The following is a 22,709-nucleotide window of genomic DNA, read 5'->3' on the forward strand; positions in this document are numbered from 1 at the left end:
CTACACTGAGGGTGCTGTTTATACCATCCCTCCCCACTGGGGACGCTGTTTATACCAGTCTCTCTGTCATAGCATCCCTCTCCACTGGGGGCACTGTTTATACCAGTCAGTCTGTCATACCATCCCTCCCCACTGGGGGCGCTGTTTATACCAGTCAGTCTGTCATACCATCCCTCCCCACTGGGGGCGCTGTTTATACCATCCCTCTACACTGGGGGTGCTGTTTATACCATCCCTCCCCACTGGGGACGCTGTTTATACCAGTCAGTCTGTCATACCATCCCTCCCCACTGGGGGCGCTGTTTATACCATCCCTCTACACTGAGGGTAGCCTGACACTCAGCCTGAATTTTCATTTCGTTTCACTCCATTATTCAGTCTGAAAGCCCTCCCTACTACAGCCGTTTCTGAGATGGGCGTTGTCAAAGCGGCAGTCTTCGGTGATTGGTTCATACCAACCAATCAGAATAGTAGGAAAGCAGATGACGTTGTTGTCAATCATGAGGCTATGGCTAACCCGTTTGCTAACCAAACAAACCACAGCCAAGTGAGCCAACGAGCGCTACTAGCATGTAAACAAAAGCGGTAAAATATGTCGGATGATGATGTTTATAAAACCTGTCGTTTCTGTAAAGAAACTATTTATCATACGCCGATTTAATAGCCAGATTGATACGGTCGTGTGTCACCGCAGTGGGGGCAGCCATGTTTGTTTGTGTCTGGACGGCGCTGTTGTTTTGACGTCATCGAGTTGAAACGACGCTGATTCGTCGTACAGATTTCCAAACGAGTCTCAGAGCTCCTTCGAGAGCGTCACCAGACCCTGAATCGCCTGAATATATTTTTTTAATGGGCGTGGCTAGCGATTCAGGGGCTGGAGCCAGGCTACACTGAGGGTGCTGTTTATACCATCCCTCCCCACTGGGGACGCTGTTTATACCAGTCTCTCTGTCATAGCATCCCTCTCCACTGGGGGCACTGTTTATACCAGTCAGTCTGTCATACCATCCCTCCCCACTGGGGGCGCTGTTTATACCAGTCAGTCTGTCATACCATCCCTCCCCACTGGGGGCGCTGTTTATACCATCCCTCTACACTGAGGGTGCTGTTTATACCATCCCTCCCCACTGGGGACGCTGTTTATACCAGTCTCTCTGTCATAGCATCCCTCTCCACTGGGGGCACTGTTTATACCAGTCAGTCTGTCATACCATCCCTCCCCACTGGGGGCGCTGTTTATACCAGTCAGTCTGTCATACCATCCCTCCCCACTGGGGGCGCTGTTTATACCATCCCTCTACACTGGGGGTGCTGTTTATACCATCCCTCCCCACTGGGGACGCTGTTTATACCAGTCAGTCTGTCATACCATCCCTCCCCACTGGGGGCGCTGTTTATACCAGTCAGTCTGTCATACCATCCCTCCCCACTGGGGGCGCTGTTTATACCATCCCTCTACACTGGGGGTGCTGTTTATACCATCCCTCCCCACTGGGGACGCTGTTTATACCAGTCTCTCTGTCATAGCATCCCTCTCCACTGGGGGCACTGTTTATACCAGTTAGTCTGTCATACCATCCCTCCCCACTGGGGGCACTGTTTATACCAGTCTGTCATACCATCCCTCCCCCCTTGGGGCGCGCGGCTTGCCGAGCGGCGCGCGGCGCGGCCACGCGGCTTGCCGAGCGGCGCGGGCGCGCGGCCGGAAAAATTCTGGCCGAGCGGCGCAGCCGCGAGGCCGAAAAAAATTTGGCGGCGGGGGGGGGCATCAGGAAATATCCTGCCTGAGGCAGTGTTTTCGACAGGGCCGGCCCTGCCTTCAAAGATTGGTGTGGATAATGTGGGAAGGGTCTAATTATTTTATATTGATCTTTTTTGGGGTCACATTATTATATTTAGGCCTATCTTTTTTTAGGACACATTATAGCTTAATATGGAACATGAACATCTCTGCCATCAGATCGGATTGCCATGTCTGTCAGGCTGTCAGACTGTCTGTCTGTCTATCTCGAGACAGAAAAACAGAGAGACATGATAGTATTATATTTTTCGGGGAACCATGACTTCATCACAACCCATCAATCATCATTGAATGAATAGGCACTTAGAGAGAGAGAGAGAGAGAGAGAGAGAGAGAGAGAGAGAGAGAGAGAGAGAGAGAGAGAGAGAGAGAGAGAGAGAGACACAAGTGCGTGTCAGATAAGTGGCAGGCCGGCAGCGGACCACGGACTAAACATCTAATAGGCCTATAGGCTACACATGAACATTTTGCAAGGGCTGTTTCCATGGTGGACACCGGCCTAGGGTTAGACTTGCACAGCAGTTCATTGTCTGTCCATTGTCTGAGAAGCGCAGTGCTGATCCAATAATAAAACTCATAATGACTACAGGCGTCGAAATTAAAACCTGTCCCATCCATAGAAGCCAATCTATAATAACGCATAACAATGTCATCTATTTATTCCCATGATTTGCTCTTGGGATGAATTAAACCCCGTATTTAACCAGGTCAATCTAAATGAGATTAAAGCTTATTATCTATTACATTAACATTGTAAAACGCATATGAAAAACACACCAATGGGAGACAGATTCTATAACACTTTGAATTGTATCAAAATGTGTGAAATCGTTATCTAGGCGAGCAGGTGAGATGTGGTGTCGCTACTTTTTTTTTCTGTTTTTCCCCTCTCCTTTTTGAGAGAGAAGCATAATTGTTGCGCTCTGCAGTCAGTAACACAGAAGTAATACCTCTATGGCATAAACGCATATGTTTATTGTTGTTGGAAGGGAGCTTGGCGCATTTGGGGAGCATAAAGGCATTTGAAAACATGGGCACAATTGGACCCGTTGGAAAACCAGAGCGGCACCATTGATTTGACACCATATACTGTACAGCTGTTTATTGCCTTGAAATAGAAGATTATTTAAGAGAAAATACTATAGCCTAGGGCTAGGCCTACATGTTACTGATGATAATATATTTGCAATGACGCTAAATGAAGCAAATTCGTGTCAGATCAAAGCCACGTACGGTGATGCCATGCACCATGCACTCTGCTTAAAAGCCGCTGTTGCTTATTTGCTTTTATCAATGGATATTGATAGAATATACAGTGATGAGCTGTACACGAAACAAAAGCTAAGGTTCCAAAGAACTTCAAATTGATTTGATTTGAGAGAGCTCTAAGTGTTAGAAGACACCCACGACCGCCGAGTTTTTGGCACCGACCGCGCCGTGATTGCGTAATTCCTTGCGTAATTCATTCATATCAGGAAATAATGAAAGAATCCAGCCATGGGCCAGATAAACATACAAAGCTTAGATTTCACGGATTCTGGCGTTCTTTTTATTTTTATTTTTGGTTATGATCTGACTGAGTATTAGCTAATATAAAATTCGCCTCGAACCTCAGGAAAAAGACGAGAAGAGTGCATGGCGCGGTGATCAACCAGACCCGATGTTGGAATCATACTGTACAGTTTATAATTGCCTTGAAATAAAAGATTATTTGACAGAAATTAATACATACAATATTAATTTTATTGCAATCAATGCAATATTGATTGCAAAGGACAGGATTCAAGAATGGAGACTTGGAGAGGGACAGCGCATGCACCTGCTGTGCGTAATTGCAGAAAGCCACTTCATAAATTGAATCACATATCAGGAGAGGTAACTGAATTAATTAATACAAATATTTTTATTTTTTTATTTTAAGACTTACACGTGCATATGAGGCGTTCTGTGCAGGGCAGAGTTACGTCACAAGGGCACACGATGCGTTATGTGCAGAGCTGCAGTTATGTCAAAGGGGCACATGACGCGTTTTGTACAGAGCTCAGTTATGTCACACGGGTAGGTGAGGCGTTCCACGCAGCGCGCACCAAGGTGGCACAGCACCCACTCATCTCTCCGCGCCTCGCCTAGTCGCGTGACCAAATAAATCATGCGTGCGTTGACGTGTGCCTTTGCTACAGACGCATGAATCTACACGTAGACGTGTTACCCTGTAGGTCAAGATGCAGTGGTTGCACTGTTACGCGTGAACGCGCGCGTGCACGTGTTCCCATTGTGAGTCAATGGGAAACTACACTACACGTCTATGCGGTTCTGTGCAACACAAAAAAAAAATTACACGATTACAGGACACGGGGTGTGCTTACGTGGCACTAACGGAGCCCCATACACGCACACACACACGCACACACACACACACACACACACACACACACACACACACACACACACACACACAGGTGCTCAACCTTTTCCATGTCAAGGACCCCCAATAATATCTGTATTTGGCCACCGACCCCCATCTGAAAATATGTTGTTCCAGGAACCCTCCCAGAAGCAAAGATTTGAGTTAAAAACGTTCGCTCTGAAAAGATATATATTCAAAGATTTGCGCCACATTTTCACGGTTTTTCAAAAATAGCAGATCTACAAGCTATGAGCTTGTAGATCTGCTATTTAACATAATGCTTGAAACACCAGAATGGGTTAAAGTGGGAAATTTGGTATATAGTCTTTTTTATTGGCCTGAAATACTGTCTATATACAGTACCTACATTCATGAATCCACTCGCTGACCGGCTGTCACTATTGGGCTTTCTTTTTGAGTGGTGTAAACCACTCCTACGACTGGCTTTGTTAGTTTACGTGTCTGTCTGTCTGTCTGTGCTCAAAAAATGAGCATGGTTGCTACGGTCACCCAGTTCACCCGGGTGTGATTTCATTACGTCAGACATTACGTCAGACCACAGCTGATCAGTCTATATAAGACCTTACACCACTCAGTTCACACGGGTGTGATTTTTCATTAACATCCTACGGCAGGCAAAACTGTCAAACATGTCACACTTTCCTTATGCTTTAAGTAGCATGTGACATGTCAAACTAAGGGGTTTTCATTTTTGAGTGGTGTAAACCAGGGGTTCTCAACCCGTGGGTCGCGACCCATCGGGGGGTCGCCAAATTATTTTAGGGGGTCCCCAAATTATTTTCAAAAAATAAATAAATCAAAATATTTTATTTTTTTATTTATTTTTACGATTTTTCAAAAATAGCAGACCTACAAGCTCGTAGCGCGCCACTCGGTGGCGCGCTACGAGCTTGTAGATCTGCTATTTTTAAATAGCTAAATTATAACAATGCTTAAAACACCAAAAGGGGTTCCCGCCCAAAATGGTTTAAGGTTATTGTAGCAGTCAATTTATATTGGGGGTCGGGAGGGGGCGGGGCGGGGGTCCCGAGACGTTGCCAAATCATTTTCGGGGGTCCCCGGCCAAAAACGTTGAGAACCCCTGGTGTAAACCACTCCAACAAGTGGCTTTGTACCCATGTACCCGTGTTCGTACCAAAAAAATGAGCATGGTTACTATGGTCACTGACATTACGTCAGACCACAGCTGATCAGGCTATATAAGACCCTGCACCACTCAGTTCACACGGGTGTGATTTTTCTGAATACATTCAAAGCATTAGTTTTGCACAAAAAACACTCCTTGGGCTAAAAACGGCCATAGACGTCATGACATTAATGTGATGAGGTCAGCACATTTTGGGCTATTTGTGTCTATGGCTGTTTTTTAGCACAAGGAGTGTTTTTTGTGCAAAACTAATGCTTGGAATGGATTCAGAATCATGAAAACCCCCTAGTTTGACATGTCACATGCTACTTCATGCCTCCACCCCCCATCTGAAAATATGTTGTTCCAGTGACCCCACCCCCCCCCCCCCCCCCCCTCCCCTCCCAGAAGCAAAGATTTTAGTTAAAATGTTCACTCTGTAATAATATATTCAAAGACTTGAGGCACATTTTCACGATTTTTCAAAAATAGCAGACCTACAAGCTCATAGCGCGGCACTCGGTGCCGCGCTATGAGCTTGTAGGTCTGCTATTTTTCAATAGCTAAAGTATAACATAATGCTTTAAAACACCAAAAGGGGTTCCCGCCCAGAATGGGTTAAAACATAATGGAAGTTCTACATTTTTGACATTTTTGCCTGCCATAGGATGTTAATGGTCACAAGAAACCCCTATAAAAAAGCCCAATACTTTCAGCCGGTCAGCAAGTGGATTCATGAATGTATGTATATAGACAATATTTTAGGCTAATAAAAAAGACTATATACCAAATGTCCCACCCGTCAACCTCGACTGCCGGACTCTAGGCCACACCCCTCTAGGCCACACCCCTCTAGGCCGCACCCCTCTAGGCCGCACCCCTCTAGGCCGCACACAGAAGCCTGTGTCCTTTTTTGGGAAACACTGTCAAACACAACAACATAGAAAAAGACAACCTAGACTAGAGCACAGCCATACCTGTCCTCATTGGGCCCGTAAAAGGCCTCCTGCAGGAATACATTTAAAAGCAAACCTGTTTCCATAAAGCCTCTTTAGCCTACACACACCGTCCACATGTGGCAGAAGTAAAACCATTCGCAGATAATTGTTTTTAAGAGTGAAGAGAGCCTACTGTCAGCTGTCCAGCAGTCCAAATATTATTAAATTATTTCAGAGGCGAAGTGATGTCGGCAAGGTAAATGTAGGCCTAAATGAAAACATTGGGCAAGTGAATTAAATTGAATAACACTCGATTGTGGGTTAATAAATATAGGCCTATAGTCCGGCAGCCGACAGGCGTCTTTTGTTTAACCCATTTAGACCCGAGGACGATTCTACAAATGCCTTCTAAATCCTGACAGTTTTCTGAAAAAACCTCATGTTTGTTTCTGTTAGTGGTGCTCAACCTTTTCCATGTCAAGGACCCCCAATAATATATGTATTTTGCCACATTTGAGTTAAAAACGTTCGCTCTGAAAGGATATATATTCAAAGATTTGCGACACATTTTCACTGTTTTTCAAAAATAGCAGATCTACAAGATATGAGCTTGTAGATCTGCCTACCATACCAAGCCTACCATACCAGGCCCACATTCAAATATGTGAGTGAGAACATGTGAATGAGTGTTTCTGTCATTCTGATCTCCCACATATTTCTATTTATCTTTATCTCTCAGCCAAGGCTGTAGTGGTCTGCAACGTGTCACTAAGGAGTATGAAATCCTTGTTTGACCAACACGCACACGCCTGAAGATGCACTGTGTGCGTGCCAGACTGCGTGCTTGACAGACTACAATGTGAAAGCAAACCCAACCAACAATGTTACAACTACACCCCTGAAGTATACCAAACTATACAGTAGGTGTTAAAAAAAACTCTGTATAAGATGTCAATAGTGAGAGATACTCACGTCCTTTAATGAGATGAGGATTGAACCGATCTTCTCCACCATGTTTCACTCTGTAGGAAGTAGAACAACAATGCATCAATGTCTGACTGTCTAACACAACGTCTCCACTAGCTGACACTACAGTGTTTCACTCTGTAGGAAGTAGAACAACAATGCATCAATCATCACATGTCTGAAAATAGTAAAATACCCACGTTACCCACAAATAGTAAAGGGTTCTCCTGTAAACCGGGCCCCACAACAGGGTCTACTCACTTGAGATTCTCCAGCCCAGCAGAGAGCAGCATCTTCATTCCTGACTCATTCACCATGTTGAGACTCAGGTCCAATTCTCTCAGATGGAGGGAGGGATTAGAGGTTAGAGCTGAGACCAGAACTTCACAGCATCTCTCTGTCAACCCGCAGTTCTCCAGTCTAAATGAAGAATACAACCAGATGAGAGAGAGAGAGAGAGAGAGAGAGAGAGAGAGAGAGAGAGGGAGGGGGGAGATTAAAACCAATAAAATACATATTCCTGGATAGAGAACCTACTTGCAACCAGCAGAAGAAGAATTTTCATAAAACTGCAATTTTAATTGGCTCATGAAAGCAAAATTTTTTTCAATTAAAAGATAGATAGGCCATTGGTCCAAAGTTCACGCTGGTCAACAGTAGAACACTACATTTTCAATGTGATTCACATTGAATGTGAATCACATTCAATGTGAATCACATTCAATGTGATTTACATTGAATGTGGATCACATTGAATGTGAATCACATTGAATGTGAATCACATTCTTGATTTACATTGAATGTGAATCACATTGAATGTGAATCACAATGGCATGTTCTAAGGGACCAGTTGAAATGTAGGAAAAGGGGGGCCTGGAGGACAACAGGGGAGGGTGATGCCTTTCTAATTGTAGTCAGAGGGAGGGTGAGATAATTCTGATAATAAAATAGTCTGGGTTTTTATATATACATCTTTTACTGCAGCTTTTTTTAATTCAGTCGAACTTAAATTCAGTCTAATAATACTCCTCTGTTGCTTTCACTTGTAGTTGGTACTTCCCAACGCTGGCTATGCGAGGCTACAGTTTATCATTGTTCCTCCTATGTGTCAATCATTGTGATTGGCCTATCCACACACTGGGCGTGTGCAACACACACACACACACACACACGCACACACACACACACACACACACACACACACAACAAGTCCGTCCGTCTTTCTCTCTCTAGTCTGCCGATGCGAACGGAAATAAAAGCCTGGCTACTGAAGGCTAGTCTGTCTCAGTCCCTCATATCTCTGGACACTTTCTTCATACTGAGAAAGCACAGAAACGCTATTAACCCATTTTGGTCGATTAAAAAAACAAGGCTTCTAAATCCTAACATTTTTCTGAAAAACCTATGTTTCTATGTCAGTGGTGCTCAACCTTTTTCATGTCAAGGACCCCCAGATTTCTCTCTATTGGGCCACGGACCCCCATCTGAAAATATGTAGTTCCAGGGACCCCCCAGAAGCAAATATTTTAGTTAAAAATGTTCGCTCTGAAATATATATTCAAAGATGTGCGCCACATGTTAACAATTCTTCAAAAATAGCAGACCTACAAGCTCATAGCGCGCCACTCGGCGCGCTATGAGCTTGTAGGTCTGCTAACCAATAGGGCAGGGTTCCCCAATAGGCGGCCCGCGGGCCATTTGCGGCCCGCGGAGCGCCCCCTGGCGGCCCGCGGAAGAATCTCCCAGATATAAATGGCATTATTTTTTTTTCATATAAATACATTTCAATTTTACATTACAGAGAAAGTGTGTGCGATCATTATAACCCCCCCCCACACACACACACACACACCCTAACAACAACATTCCCCAGCATACACCTCTCTGGGTTCACCTGAGCAGGTCAGGCTGACCTTCCTGTATACGTGATTTGGGGCGCATGCACTGCGCTTCCTACATGTGCACACAGCCAGGAGATAAAAACAACAACAATGGCCAACAGAAAACGTAAAGTCGACCAAGAAAACAGTCAGTTCAGACCCGAATGGACTGATAAGTTTTGTTTTATTTTGCCGGGCCGTACAGATGCGAAGCCAACGTGTTTGATTTGCACACAGACAGTTGCTGTCTGTAAAACAGAAAATTTAAAACGGCACTACACTTTTGTGCATAAAGATTTTGATGGCAAGTATCCTACACCAGAAATGAGAAAAGAGAAAATACAACAGCTGATCAAATCATATGAAAGCTCTGTGGCAACTCTCAGCAAACTTACTTCTGCACAAGAGCATGCGACAGCTGCATCCTTGCGTGTTGCATGGAGACTCGCTAAATCTAAGAAACCATTCAGTGATGCAGAGTTGATTAAAACGTGTGCTATTGACATGGTTACTGAAGTATTAAGCCACGATGAGAAAACTAAGAAGGCTGTTGTGGAACTGTTAAACCAGGTGCCAATGTCCGATAACTCTGCAACCAGAAGGGTGGAGGTTTTAGCCAACGATTGCTTTTACAATCTACTCACTGATTTAAAAAAAAGCTGAAGCAATATCTCTAGCCATAGACTCGTCCTGCGATCGAACTGACATGGAACAGCTGTCTGTGTTTGTAAGATTTTTTGATGGACACATCTTTCGGGAAGAGTTGCTGTGTTTGCTTTCTCTGCCTGGGCGAACAACAGGATTAATCTGCTTTGAGGAAATAGACAAATTCTTTGAGAAGAATGGTTTGGATTTAAGCAAGATTGTCTCCGTTGTCACGGATGGGGCTCCATCCATGGTGGGCACACATGTTGGTTTGGTAACGAAACTGGCTGCCAAAAACCCAGCACTCATGTCATTTCATTGCATTATTCACAAGGCCGTGTTGTGCGCTAAACTATGCGGGGAAATGAAAAATGCGATGGATACTGTGACGAGACTTGTAAACGTTCGTGAAAACTCGAGTCTGCAACATCGCCTTTTCAGGGCTTTGCTGGAGGAGATGTCTGTGCAGCACAAAGATCTTTTGCTCCATAATGATGTGCGCTGGCTTAGCAAGGGCCGTGTGTTGGAAAGGGTGTGTGACCTGCGAGAGGAGCTGCTTACGTTTCTATCAGGCCTGAAAGTGAGCCAAAAATCTTCAGAATTCCATCGCTTCTTAAGCGACAATAACGCGATGGGGAATGTTTTTTTTTTGTGTGACATCATGTCTCAACTAAATGAGCTCAACCTGAAACTGCAGGGAAGAAACCACACAGTTGCAGACATGTACGACTACGAGGCGATCGGGGCTTTCAGAGTAAAGCTGAGCCTTCTAGAACGAGATCTCTCGGGGAGAAAGTTGCATTTTCCTCGTCTGTGGGAGCATTGTGAAAAAAATTAAATACCTGACTCTACGATACCACAAGTGATGACTGATTTTGTGATGAGCCTCTCCAACAACTTCAGAGAAAGATTTGACAGGTGCAAACTATCAGCAGACATCCTTCTTCCTCCGGGATCCGTTCCTCATTTCAGCTGATGGCCAGTGGACGTCAGAGGCAAAGAAACTGGCCCCTAATATAGACGAGGCAGCGCTTCAGATGGAGGTTGTGGATATGAGCTCATCTAATGTGCTCAAAGCACGACACAAGGACGTCAACGTGAGTGACTTTTGGATCAACGTGGTTCCCCAGAACCAATTAAAAAACATGAGAGCTACAGCAGTGATTCTACTCACAATGTTCCCCTCCACATACATATGTGAGTCATCGTTTTCTACAATGAATTCTATCAAGAATCAGGACAGAAACAGACTAACAAATGAACATCTGGATCAGTGCCTCAGGATTGCCACAACGGAATACAAACCCGACTTCAGAACGATTGCCTCATCCCGTCCCTGTCACTTCTCTCACTGATTGGTGAGTGAACCTCTGTATTTTGGTCAATTTCTAAATACTATTGTGGTATAATAATAATTACAACTATACTATAATAATACATCCATCCATCTTCAACCGCTTATCCGTAATCTGGTCATGGGGGCAACAGCTCCAGACTTCCCTCTTCAGAGCAATATTAGTAAAAAAAAACAAAAAAACAAGCAATAACACCAATACTATTTTCTTTAATTGTAATAACACATTTCATACTTAAATACAACAGAGATTAATTAAAAATAATAGATTAAATGAGAGACAATGACACGGAAACAGTGGAAAAACTAAAATCCCTCTCTCTCTCTCTCCTCTGTGTTCTCTCTCTGTCTGTCTGTCTGTCTGTCTGTCTGTCTGTCGGTCGGGCAGGGCAGGGCAGGGCAGAAGGAGGCAGGGCAGGGCAGAAGGAGGCAGGGCAGGGCAGGGCAGGGCAGAAGGAGGCAGGGCAGGGCAGAAGGAGGCAGGGCAGGGCAGAAGGAGGCAGGGCAGGGCAGGGCAGAAGGAGGCAGGGCAGGGCAGGGCAGAAGGAGGCAGGGCAGGGCAGGGCAGGGCAGGAGGAGGCAGGGCAGGGCAGGGCAGAAGGGGGCAGGGCAGGGCAGAAGGAGGCAGGGCAGGGCAGAAGGAGGCAGGGCAGGGCAGAAGGAGGCAGGGCAGGGCAGGGCAGGGCAGAAGGAGGCAGGGCAGGGCAGGGCAGAAGGAGGCAGGGCAGGGCAGAAGGAGGCAGGGCAGGGCAGGGCAGAAGGAGGCAGGGCAGGGCAGGGCAGGGCAGAAGGAGGCAGGGCAGGGCAGGAGGAGGCAGGGCAGGGCAGAAGGAGGCAGGGCAGGGCAGGGCAGAAGGAGGCAGGGCAGGGCAGGGCAGAAGGGGGCAGGGCAGGGCAGGGCAGGGCAGAAGGAGGCAGGGCAGGGCAGGGCAGAAGGAGGCAGGGCAGGGCAGGGCAGGGCAGAAGGAGGCAGGGCAGGGCAGAAGGAGGCAGGGCAGGGCAGGGCAGGGCAGAAGGAGGCAGGGCAGAAGGAGGCAGGGCAGGGCAGGGCAGGGCAGGGCAGAGGGAGGCAGGGCAGGGCAGAAGGAGGCAGGGCAGGGCAGGGCAGGAGGAGGCAGGGCAGGGCAGAAGGGGGCAGGGCAGGGCAGGGCAGAAGGAGGCAGGGCAGAAGGAGGCAGGGCAGGGCAGGGCAGGGCAGGGCAGGGCAGGGCAGGGCAGGGCAGGGCAGGGCAGAAGGAGGCAGGGCAGGGCAGGGCAGAAGGAGGCAGGGCAGGGCAGGGCAGGGCAGAAGGAGGCAGGGCAGGGCAGAAGGAGGCAGGGCAGAAGGAGGCAGGGCAGGGCAGAAGGAGGCAGGGCAGGGCAGGGCAGAAGGAGGCAGGGCAGAAGGAGGCAGGGCAGGGCAGGGCAGGGCAGGGCAGAAGGAGGCAGGGCAGGGCAGAAGGAGGCAGGGCAGGGCAGGGCAGAAGGAGGCAGGGCAGGGCAGGGCAGGAGGAGGCAGGGCAGGGCAGAAGGGGGCAGGGCAGGGCAGGGCAGAAGGAGGCAGGGCAGGGCAGAAGGAGGCAGGGCAGGGCAGGGCAGGGCAGGAGGAGGCAGGGCAGGGCAGGGCAGAAGGGGGCAGGGCAGGGCAGGGCAGGGCAGGGCAGGGCAGGGCAGGGCAGGGCAGGGCAGAAGGAGGCAGGGCAGGGCAGAAGGAGGCAGGGCAGGGCAGAAGGAGGCAGGGCAGGGCAGAAGGAGGCAGGGCAGGGCAGGGCAGAAGGAGGCAGGGCAGGGCAGAAGGAGGCAGGGCAGGAGGAGGCAGGGCAGGGCAGAAGGAGGCAGGGCAGGGCAGGGCAGGGCAGGGCAGGGCAGGGCAGGGCAGAAGGAGGGAAAGGAACACAAACTGGCAACTGAGATTAATTTCAGTGTCTGTATAACTCCCTGTTGGCTTAATCTGCATTGCTATTGAAATATGTTACACATCTGCATTAGCCTGCTATTGAAGCAGACTGCAACAGACAAATTACTTGTTGGTTCTTGATTTATTTTTTTATTTGATTTTAAGTACAACTGGCTGCTGTTAAAATAAATGGTTGGTTCTCAACTTATTTTGTTTCCAGAGTGCATTCTTTCTTTGTGTGACCCTCAACACAGGATTTATGACTTCCAGGGCTACATTATTAGTATCACACCCAATAATAGTGATTCTACGTTTATTATTTAATTTATACAATAAAAGCCCCAATTTTGTTTGCCGCGGGCGGCCCCGGCCCCCAGTCTGATACCCTAGACAAAATATGGCCCTTGGGGAAAATTAATTGGGGAACCCTGCAATAGGGTGACCAGATCCCAACTAACCAGATGTGGGACAAAGAGTGTGTTTGTGTGGGACAATGTGGGACACATGCAGGGTTGTGTCGTGGGCGTGAATAATGTGTATACGAAAACAAAAATAATAACATTTCTATTCCTCAATTAGACATTTCTATTCTGCCCCTCACATAGCATATCTATGCTTTGCCATCTGGTTGATTCAGTAGCACATAATAGGACTATGATGATAATAACTATAATAGAACTACTATGCAAATAAAATAAACTTAACAGAAATGCATTTAAATGAACTATTATTGGACAAACAGGACAATACACCAACCAACCAACCAATACACAATACACCAACCAACCAACCAATACAACTGGACAATACACCAACAAAACAACTGGACAATACACCAACCAACACAACTGGACAATTCACCAACCAACCAACCAATACAACTGGACCAACCAACCAACCAACCAACCAAGGGGCTTTGATTTGATTGTGAAGGCATGAATTACAACCAATAAGGAACCAATAAATAAATACTTTATCAAAGTATCCTCCTCCTAACAAAGCCAACTACTGCAAATTATTTTGAAATTATACAGGTAAAATAAATAAAAGATAAAATAAAATAGGTCAGCATTGGAGGCAACTCATAATAAATTAAATTGTAAACACACTTCTCCACCATAGCAGCACAGCCAGGATATACACTTTGTAGGTGTTTTTAGGTGTTTATGTTGTCCATTACAAGTCTGAAAGTCTCTCAGTTGTACTGTGTGGTAAACACTAGTTAGTTCAGCTGCTGTTACCTTTTCTTCTTGTTTTGGTTTTAGTACAAACGTGTCCATGCACCGTGAAGCCTCCTTTTGATCAACACGTTGCTTCAAGTCGTTATTCACCTCCTCCGTGTGTCACTGAGAAACGACTCGAATTACAAATGTCACAGAAGACTCTTTCAATATGCCTTGCACTGCATGGCTTCTTCACCCACGGATAAATAGTTTCCCTGTGCTTGTTGTAACTGCACTTCATGTTCTTCCCCTTTCTCCTCCATGTTTTAGCTAAGACGCTAACTCGTTGTACTGTGTTTCGTGCGTTGTTTTGTTTTGGTGGGTGTTTCACTAAACTATCCGCACCGCATTGATTTGATTTCCCCCTCTCTGCCTGGCCGTTTGATTGACAGCCAATCCTTCCTACCTACCTACACACACACACACACAGTCACGGTCCGCCCCCTGGCCCTGTCATGACCATAGATATATATAAACTCTAGATGGCTCAAGGCGGAGTTTCTGACGTCGTTCACCCGGCAGCCATCTTACTTCGGGGCTACAGTACAGTATGTTCAATGGCAGCTCAAACAGAAACAGTCATAACTCGCTCAAATCTTGACGGATTTACAAACGGGTTGGTTTATTACAAACGTTGTCAACGTGGCTATGATTCAGTACGCTTATCTGCTTAATTTTTTTTATATGAACGTCGTATAAAAGCATATAAGTATGCGGACATCTGACGTTTATAACAAACCAAACCGTTTGAAAATCGGTTGAAAATTGAGCAAGTTATGGTCATTTAAGAGTACATGCCCCATAGACACAATGTTATGTGGCCCGAGGTAAGATGGCCGCCACGTAACGACGTCGCTCTCCATTGGCCAACAGCGCGGGTGAGCTATCTAGAGTTTATATGGTCATGACAGCCTCCACAGCTCTGCTGCTCTCCCACAGAGCCACAGATAAAGCTGCTCTCCCACAGAGCCACAGATAAAGCTGCTTTCTCCCACAGAGCCACAGATAAAGCTGCTCTCCCACAGAGCCACAGATAAAGCTGCTCTCCCACAGAGCCACAGATAAAGCTGCTCTCTCCCACAGAGCCACAGATAAAGCTGCTCTCTCCCACAGACCCACAGATAAAGCTGCTCTCCCACAGAGCCACAGATAAAGCTGCTCTCCCACAGAGCCACAGATAAAGCTGCTCTCCCACAGAGCCACAGATAAAGCTGCTCTCCCACAGAGCCACAGATAAAGCTGCTCTCCCACAGAGCCACAGATAAAGCTGCTCTCTCCCACAGAGCCACAGATAAAGCTGCTCTCCCACAGAGCCACAGATAAAGCTGCTCTCCCACAGAGCCACAGATAAAGCTGCTCTCCCACAGAGCCACAGATAAAGCTGCTCTCTCCCACAGACCCACAGATAAAGCTGCTCTCCCTTTTTCATGTCAAGGACCCCCAGAATTCTCTCTATTGGGCTACGGACCCCCATCTGAAAATATGTAGTTCCAGGGACCCCCCAGAAGCAAATATTTTAGTTAAAAATGTTCGCTCTGAAATATATATTCAAAGATTTGCGCCACATTTTAACGATTTTTCAAAAATAGCAGACCTACAAGCTCACTCGGTGGCGCGCTATGAGCTTGTAGATCTGCCATTTTTCAATAGCTAAATTATAACATAATGTTTAACCCATTTAGGCCTGACGTCGAAACAAAAAAAGTCTTCTGAAAGAATATATATATTGTTATATTCAAAGATTTGTGTTGCATTTTCACGATTTTTGAGTGGTGCAACCACTCCAAGGAACAGCAATGTCCGTGTTCACATATGTGTTCATTAGAGGAAATCTTGAAAAAACAAGAAGGTGGCCGCACACGCCAATAGCCAGAGTGCCAATATTTTATTAGGACAGCAGGTAAGACAAAAATGAATCCAACGTTTCGGCGGTTAAGCCTTCATCAGGGAATACAGAGCACATAATGGTTCACACTTAAGTATGGTGCCAGAGAGTCATGCAACCAATCAGAAGGGGGTAGGGGAACACGGGTTAAGTAAGACCTGTCCCTATGATATGAGAGGTAGGGATCAAGGTCATGTGGTGTCTCAAGTTCACATACAAAAGGAGTTTATCTCAAAGATGACTATAAGGCCTCATAAGGGGCTCTGGAATATACATTCCTTGTCATAGAGACACTAAAATGTATCTGAGAAATACAACAGATATACAATTGTGAAATAATAGAACCATACAACAGCGAAATGTATACAAAATAAAATACATAATTAAATACATTCAATGCAATCAATATAGAAAAATATTCAAAGATTTTTTGTGGATTAAATCCATGTACTGACAATAGACCTGAATGCCCCTCTTTATGATGGAGTAAGCCTACAGTATAGTTATAGGTCACCTGCAGGTGAAAAGGGGGAAGGCGGCCATTACAATTAAGGTTAAAAGATGGGTTTACCAAAGAATAATTAAAAGGTTAAGTATTAGGTACAAAAATATTTTAATTGTATTTTGTTTTTACAAAAAGGATTTGAGGTCAAAATCTACATTAAGGCCAAGAGGAGATAGTGTTTTAAGAACTGAATCCAGAAAGCTTCGCGTTTAAGCAGAAGCTGATCAATCTGTCCTCTTCTAGGTACAGACACTTTTTCTATGCCACACGGGCATGTCAGAAGGTAAATGACAGCCCTAGTTGTGCAGGTAATAATGCCTCTGATGGGGATATTTTTACCAGAATGAGGATGCTTACATTTATGACATTTGCGAGTGCTGTTGCATTGAGCGCAGGAGCCACATTTATAGTTGCCATTAGGGATAGGAGCCAATACACGTTGAGTGGGGGTTGGGACAGGGGGTAAATCGGACTTGACCAAGTGATTTCTAAGATTCTGACCACGAGAGAAAACAATCAGAGGAGGTTTGGAAAAGGTGTTATTAAATAGTGAATCCGATTGTAAAATATGCCAGTGTTTTTTTATAATATGACTGAAATTTTCAGACACTTTAGAATAGGTAGTGGAGAAGATGGTTCACTGAGTCTTGTTTTAGAATAGGTAGTGGAGAAGATGGTTGACTGAGTCTTGTTTTAGAATAGGTAGTGGAGAAGATGGTTGACTGAGTCTTGTTTTAGAATAGGTAGTGGAGAAGATGGTTGACTGAGTCTTGTTTTAGAATAGGTAGTGGAGAAGATGGTTGACTGAGTCTTGTTTTAGAATAGGTAGTGTAGAAGATGGTTGACTGAGTCTTGTTTTAGAATAGGTAGTGGAGAAGATGGTTGACTGAGTCTTGTTTTAGAATAGGTAGTGGAGAAGATGGTTGACTGAGTCTTGTTTTCTGACCGTCTGTGAAATAAATCAGACCTAGGTTTATGATTGATCTTATCCAGGGTGTTGTCAATCTGGGTATTGGAATAGCCCCGTTCTTTAAATTTAGCCTGCATTTTTATCAAATGCCGGTTCAAATCCGTAGGTTTATTGCAAATACGTTTGACTCTGCAAAATTGGCTATATGGTAGGCTGTTTTTTAGATGTAGCGGGTGACAACTGTCAGCTCTCAGTAGGCTGTTTCGGTCAGTAGGCTTAGTGTAGAGGTCAGTATATAAAACACCATCTTCTCCCCTGCAGATCAGTAGATCCAGAAAGTTCAAAGAATGAAAATCAAAAGACATGGTAAATTTCAGATGATCTGAACATGAGTTAACAAACAAAAAAAAGTTATTAAGTTGTTCTCTTGTACCATTTTCTTTTCCAAAGAGTTATATTAGCTAACAATGGGTTTTGAGCAGGATTGAGAATCTTTGATTTCTCTAGGTACCCAACATACAGGCCTGCGTAATTAGGGGCCATAGGTGACCCCATCGCTACACCCCTCTTTTGTAGAAAATAGTCATCCTGAAACATGAAGTAATTGTGTGTAAGTACTAGCTCAGCCAGATTGACAATGCACGAGTTAGAGGGTATGGCTGAGGTAGGGCGCTCTAATAGGAAATGTTCCAGGGCCTGGATGCCGCCTTCGTGAGGTACATTTGTGTACAGCGACTCTACATCCAGCGTGACCAGAAAGGTATCTGCTCTTAAGGGTTCAAGGTTTTCAACAATGGATATCATGTGACCTGTGTCTTTCACATAGGACGGGAGGAGTTCATTAAAAGGTTTAATAAAAAAAGTCTACAAAAGAAGAGAGGTGCTGTTACTGAGTCGATGCCCGATATAATGGGGCGACCTGGGGGTTTCTCAAAGTTTTTATGAAGTTTAGGTAAAATATAGAACACTGGTGTCTTAGGATGCTGTTTATTAAGAAATTCAAATTCCTTTTTTGTAATCTCACCAGAACGTAAAAAACCTTGTAGAGTCATTTACTGTACCCTTGAAGTAACAGGATTACTGGGAAGTTTTGTGTAAGAGGTTTCATCCAGTAACTGTCTGACATTCCATGACATAATCACATTTATTGAGCAAAACAACAGCGCCCCCTTTATCAGCCTCTTTAATTACAATGTAATTATCAGACTTGAGATCAAGCAAAGCTTTGCTTCTCGTCTATATTAAGATTACAATGAGATATGTGTGCATCTTTTTCTTGTAACAGTGACATTATCTCTTGTTCAACCAGTCTACAATAAGTTTCAATAGACGCATTGCGATTGCTAGGAGGGATAAAGGTGCTTTTATTTCTGAATGGAGTAGGCATGGCAGTAACATTAGCGTCAGAAGGGAGAGGTGGGGCCACAGCCGAATCAGAACTAGGCATAACAAATTCTCTCAGACGTATTTGTCTGAAGAATTTAAACAAATCCACTTTCACATCAAAGTCACTTGATTGATTAGTAGGAACAAAACTTAAACCTCTGCTTAGTAATGACAGGTGGGCGTGGCTGAGCTCCTTACTTGACAGGTTTACGACATTCAGTCCCGTTGTGACCTGCTGTATGAGCGGGTCTGTGGTCTCCGGGAGAATACTACCACCATCATAACTACATTATAATCACTTACTATAACAAAACTTTAATGAACCAAATCACAATCAAAAAGTTAAATGAATCTGACCTGAGAGTCTCCACACACACACACACACACACACACACACACACACACACACTAGGGCATTAACGACTTGAGATTTTTCCAAGTCGACTTGTCAGACAGTAAAGTCGAAGTTGAGTCGATTTATCGTTTTGTACGACGGGGGGGGGGGGTGCTCAAATACGGAGCATGTCAAACAAAGCACTGCGCACACACACAGTGGCCTCTCCAATATGGCACAGTGTATGTATCATCTATATGGCAAAGCGCTGATTATCAAAACATAAAACTATAATAGTAAATACTAAACAGTGTGTGCGTCGCGCGTCCCCGTGGGCCGCGGAGAGGCTCACGGCCCGGTCGCGAACCGTTTGTTGGGCCGCCGGCCACGGGGAAGAGAAAAGGAATAAAAAAGCCTCAAATTGGGCAGGCACTTTAGACCATGCGGGCGCTGACTCGGAGGGGGAAGTGAGGGCTGCCCCAGCCTGTGAGCTCGCAGATCTACGCTTCATGCAACGAATGTACCCGTACGTTTGTTCTATTAAAGGGTAGATCCGCCACCGTTTGGGGGGCTGCTGAGCCCCCAAACGGTGGCGGATCTACCCTTTATAGAACGAACGTAGCGATATGGCAGCGGTGGCCGAACGGATAGCGGCGCGGTCTAGATACCGGAAGGTTCCCAGTTCGAATCAGCCGTCCGACACGTTAAAATTACCACCGCTGAAATGCCCTTGAACAAGGCATCAACCACTACGATGAAATGTGTTCTATGAGCAGGGCCTGGCTGGAAACAAGTTATTGAGCTTAGCCCAGATACCCTGGGTAAATATAGATTTCATTTCATTTCATTTCATATGCTGTGAGCTTAGCCTGTTGCTAACGCGACCGCCCTTCTCTCTCTCTCTCTCTCTCTCTCTCTGAGTCTCTCTCTCTCTCTCTCTCTCTCTAACGCGTCTCTCTCTTTCTCTCTCTCTCTCTCTAGCGTCTCTCTCTTTCTCTCTCTCTCTCTCTCCCGTTGAAGTTGCAATAGTTGGATCACTCAACACAGACCAGAAAAGATAACACAACAGGATAGGGGGCATCATTGGCACACAGCGCCAGCAGCAGCGCGCAGCACAGCGCAGCGGCCCGAGAACACAATACAAAATATGATATGGGGAAAACTTTTTTTTTTTTTCTTTTTTCAACTTTCGACTTGTCCTAATGTGAATCGACTTGTGTTAATGAAATCGATAAATCGATAAATCGATTTTTTAGTGAATGCCCTAACACACACACACACACACACACACACACACACACACACACACACACACACACACACACACACACACACACACACACACACACACACACACACACACACACACACACACACACACACACACACACACAAAATAAAAGCCTGGCTACTGAAGGCTAGTCTGTCTCAGTCCCTCATATCTCTGGACACTTTCTTCATACTGAGAACTGCACAGAAACGCTATTAACCCATTTTGGACTGAGGTCGATTAAAAAAAAGGCTTCTAAATCCTAACATTTTACTGAAAAACCTATGTTTCTATGTCAGTGGTGCTCAACCTTTTTCATGTCAAGGACCCCCAGAATTCTCTCTATTGGGCCACGGACCCCCATCTGAAAATATGTAGTTCCAGGGACCCCCCAGAAGCAAATATTTTAGTTAAAAATGTTCGCTCTGAAATATATATTCAAAGATTTGCGCCACATTTTAACGATTTTTCAAAAATAGCAGATCTACAAGCTACGAGCTTGTAGGTCTGCTATTTTTCAATGGCTAAATTATAACATAATGTTTAAAACACCAAAAGGGGTTCCCGCCCAAAATTGATTAAAACACCAAAAGGGGTTCCTGCCCAAAATGGATTAAAACACCAAAAAGGGTTCCTGCCCAAAATGGATTAAAACACCAAAAGGGGTTCCCGCCCAAAATGGATTAAAACACCAAAAGGGGTTCCTGCCCAAAATGGGTTAAAACACCAAAAGGGGTTCCTGCCCAAAATGGGTTAAAACACCAAAAGGGGTTCCCGCCCAAAATGGGTTAATTATAAAGTAAGCTATGCTTCTACGCTTTCATATATGGAGTATACGGTTGTCTACGCACATACGCGTAGTTAGCACCATTAGGTACCGTTAGCCTAGCTACGTTTATAAATGTAGATAGCAGTGAAAAAGTTAATATAAATTCAAAATTCAAAACTAGGGGATGACACTCTGACAACAAAACACATTGAACCACTCAGAGGTGTTTAGGTTTTAAATGTGGTATCTCAGCATAAAGACTACATACATTAGTCACTGTATCTTATCAATATTATGGTCTGTGTGAGTTACCATGATATTAACCTCATCCACACTCTTCAAATACTACCACCATCATAACTACATTATAATCACTTACTATAACAGAACTTTAATTAACCAAATAATAATAATAAAATAAAAAAATGTTAAATGAATCTGACCTGAGAGTCTCCAGACAACAGTTTGGGCTCTTCAGTGCAGCACAGATGAGATCCAGTCCAGAATCCCTCAAGCCGTTTCCACTCAAGTCCAGTTCTCTCAAATGGGACGGATTGGAGCTGAGAGCTGAAGCCACAACTTCAATGTGTTCCTTCTTGAGGTCACAGCCAGCAAGTCTGTAATTACAGATTAAATGTAAAATCAGAGATGATCAAAACAGAACAGACCATGTTCACTGTCAAGGAGGTTCCTTGTGGTGCTGACTGAAATGTGTGTGTTTGGATACTGTTCTGTCAAGGAGGTTCCCTGTGGTGCTGTCTGTGTTTGGATACTTTTATAGCTAAGCAAATAGCGGCAGTGAGTAACACATATTTAATTTAAATGTGCTCATAACTTTCCACTGTTCTCATTTGATTGTAATACAAACATTAAATAATGAAAACGATCCCAACTCGCTGCTGTTGTTCCACTCTATGGCAGTGAAGTGAAGAAATGTTCTGTCAACAGATGAACAGCCTGTATGGCCGCATGCCACGGCACAATCACCCTGATATCACTAAATATACTCAACACAAATCACACTTGAATTGCAATACTAATATAAATATGAAGTATCTCTCTCTCTCTCTCTCGTTAACATTCACACTACTAACCTGGCCGTTTTGCAGTTCTTCACAGCTGGGACCAGTCTCTGTCGCCCCTCCTTTGATGTCTTGTATTTCTGCAGGTCCAACTCCTCCAGAACGTCCTCTGAAATCTGCAGCATGGAGGCCAGAGCTGAACACTGAGGCACAGAGAGTTCCTTCCCTGAGCTTTTCTCTGACTCCAGGTACTGTTGGATCCCCCTACTGACTGACGGGTCGTTCATCTCCATCAGACAGTGGAAGATGTTGATACATCTGTCAGGAGAGGCATCATCATCACTCATATTCTTCAGGTTGTTGATGGCTCTCTGGATCTCCTCTGGACTGT

At 45.1% G+C, this 22,709-nt stretch overlaps 1 protein-coding gene across 1 annotated transcript in view; it reads right to left on the reverse strand.

The window, feature by feature from the left end:
• The window catches only part of LOC306943141 (uncharacterized protein), a gene marked incomplete at both ends in the record, with an annotated part of 37,098 nt that overhangs the window by 5,392 nt on the left and 8,997 nt on the right, over window positions 1-22,709 (reverse strand). The window contains 4 exons of the mRNA XM_079529343.1: window positions 7,266-7,315; window positions 7,521-7,679; window positions 21,740-21,913; window positions 22,391-22,494. Coding sequence (XP_079385469.1) covers window positions 7,266-7,315; window positions 7,521-7,679; window positions 21,740-21,913; window positions 22,391-22,494 — 487 coding nt within the window. The remainder of the gene's footprint in view (window positions 1-7,265; window positions 7,316-7,520; window positions 7,680-21,739; window positions 21,914-22,390; window positions 22,495-22,709) is intronic.

Source organism: Electrona antarctica (genome assembly GCF_951216825.1).
Source record: "Electrona antarctica genome assembly, chromosome: 19".
Lineage (NCBI taxonomy): Eukaryota > Metazoa > Chordata > Actinopteri > Myctophiformes > Myctophidae > Electrona > Electrona antarctica.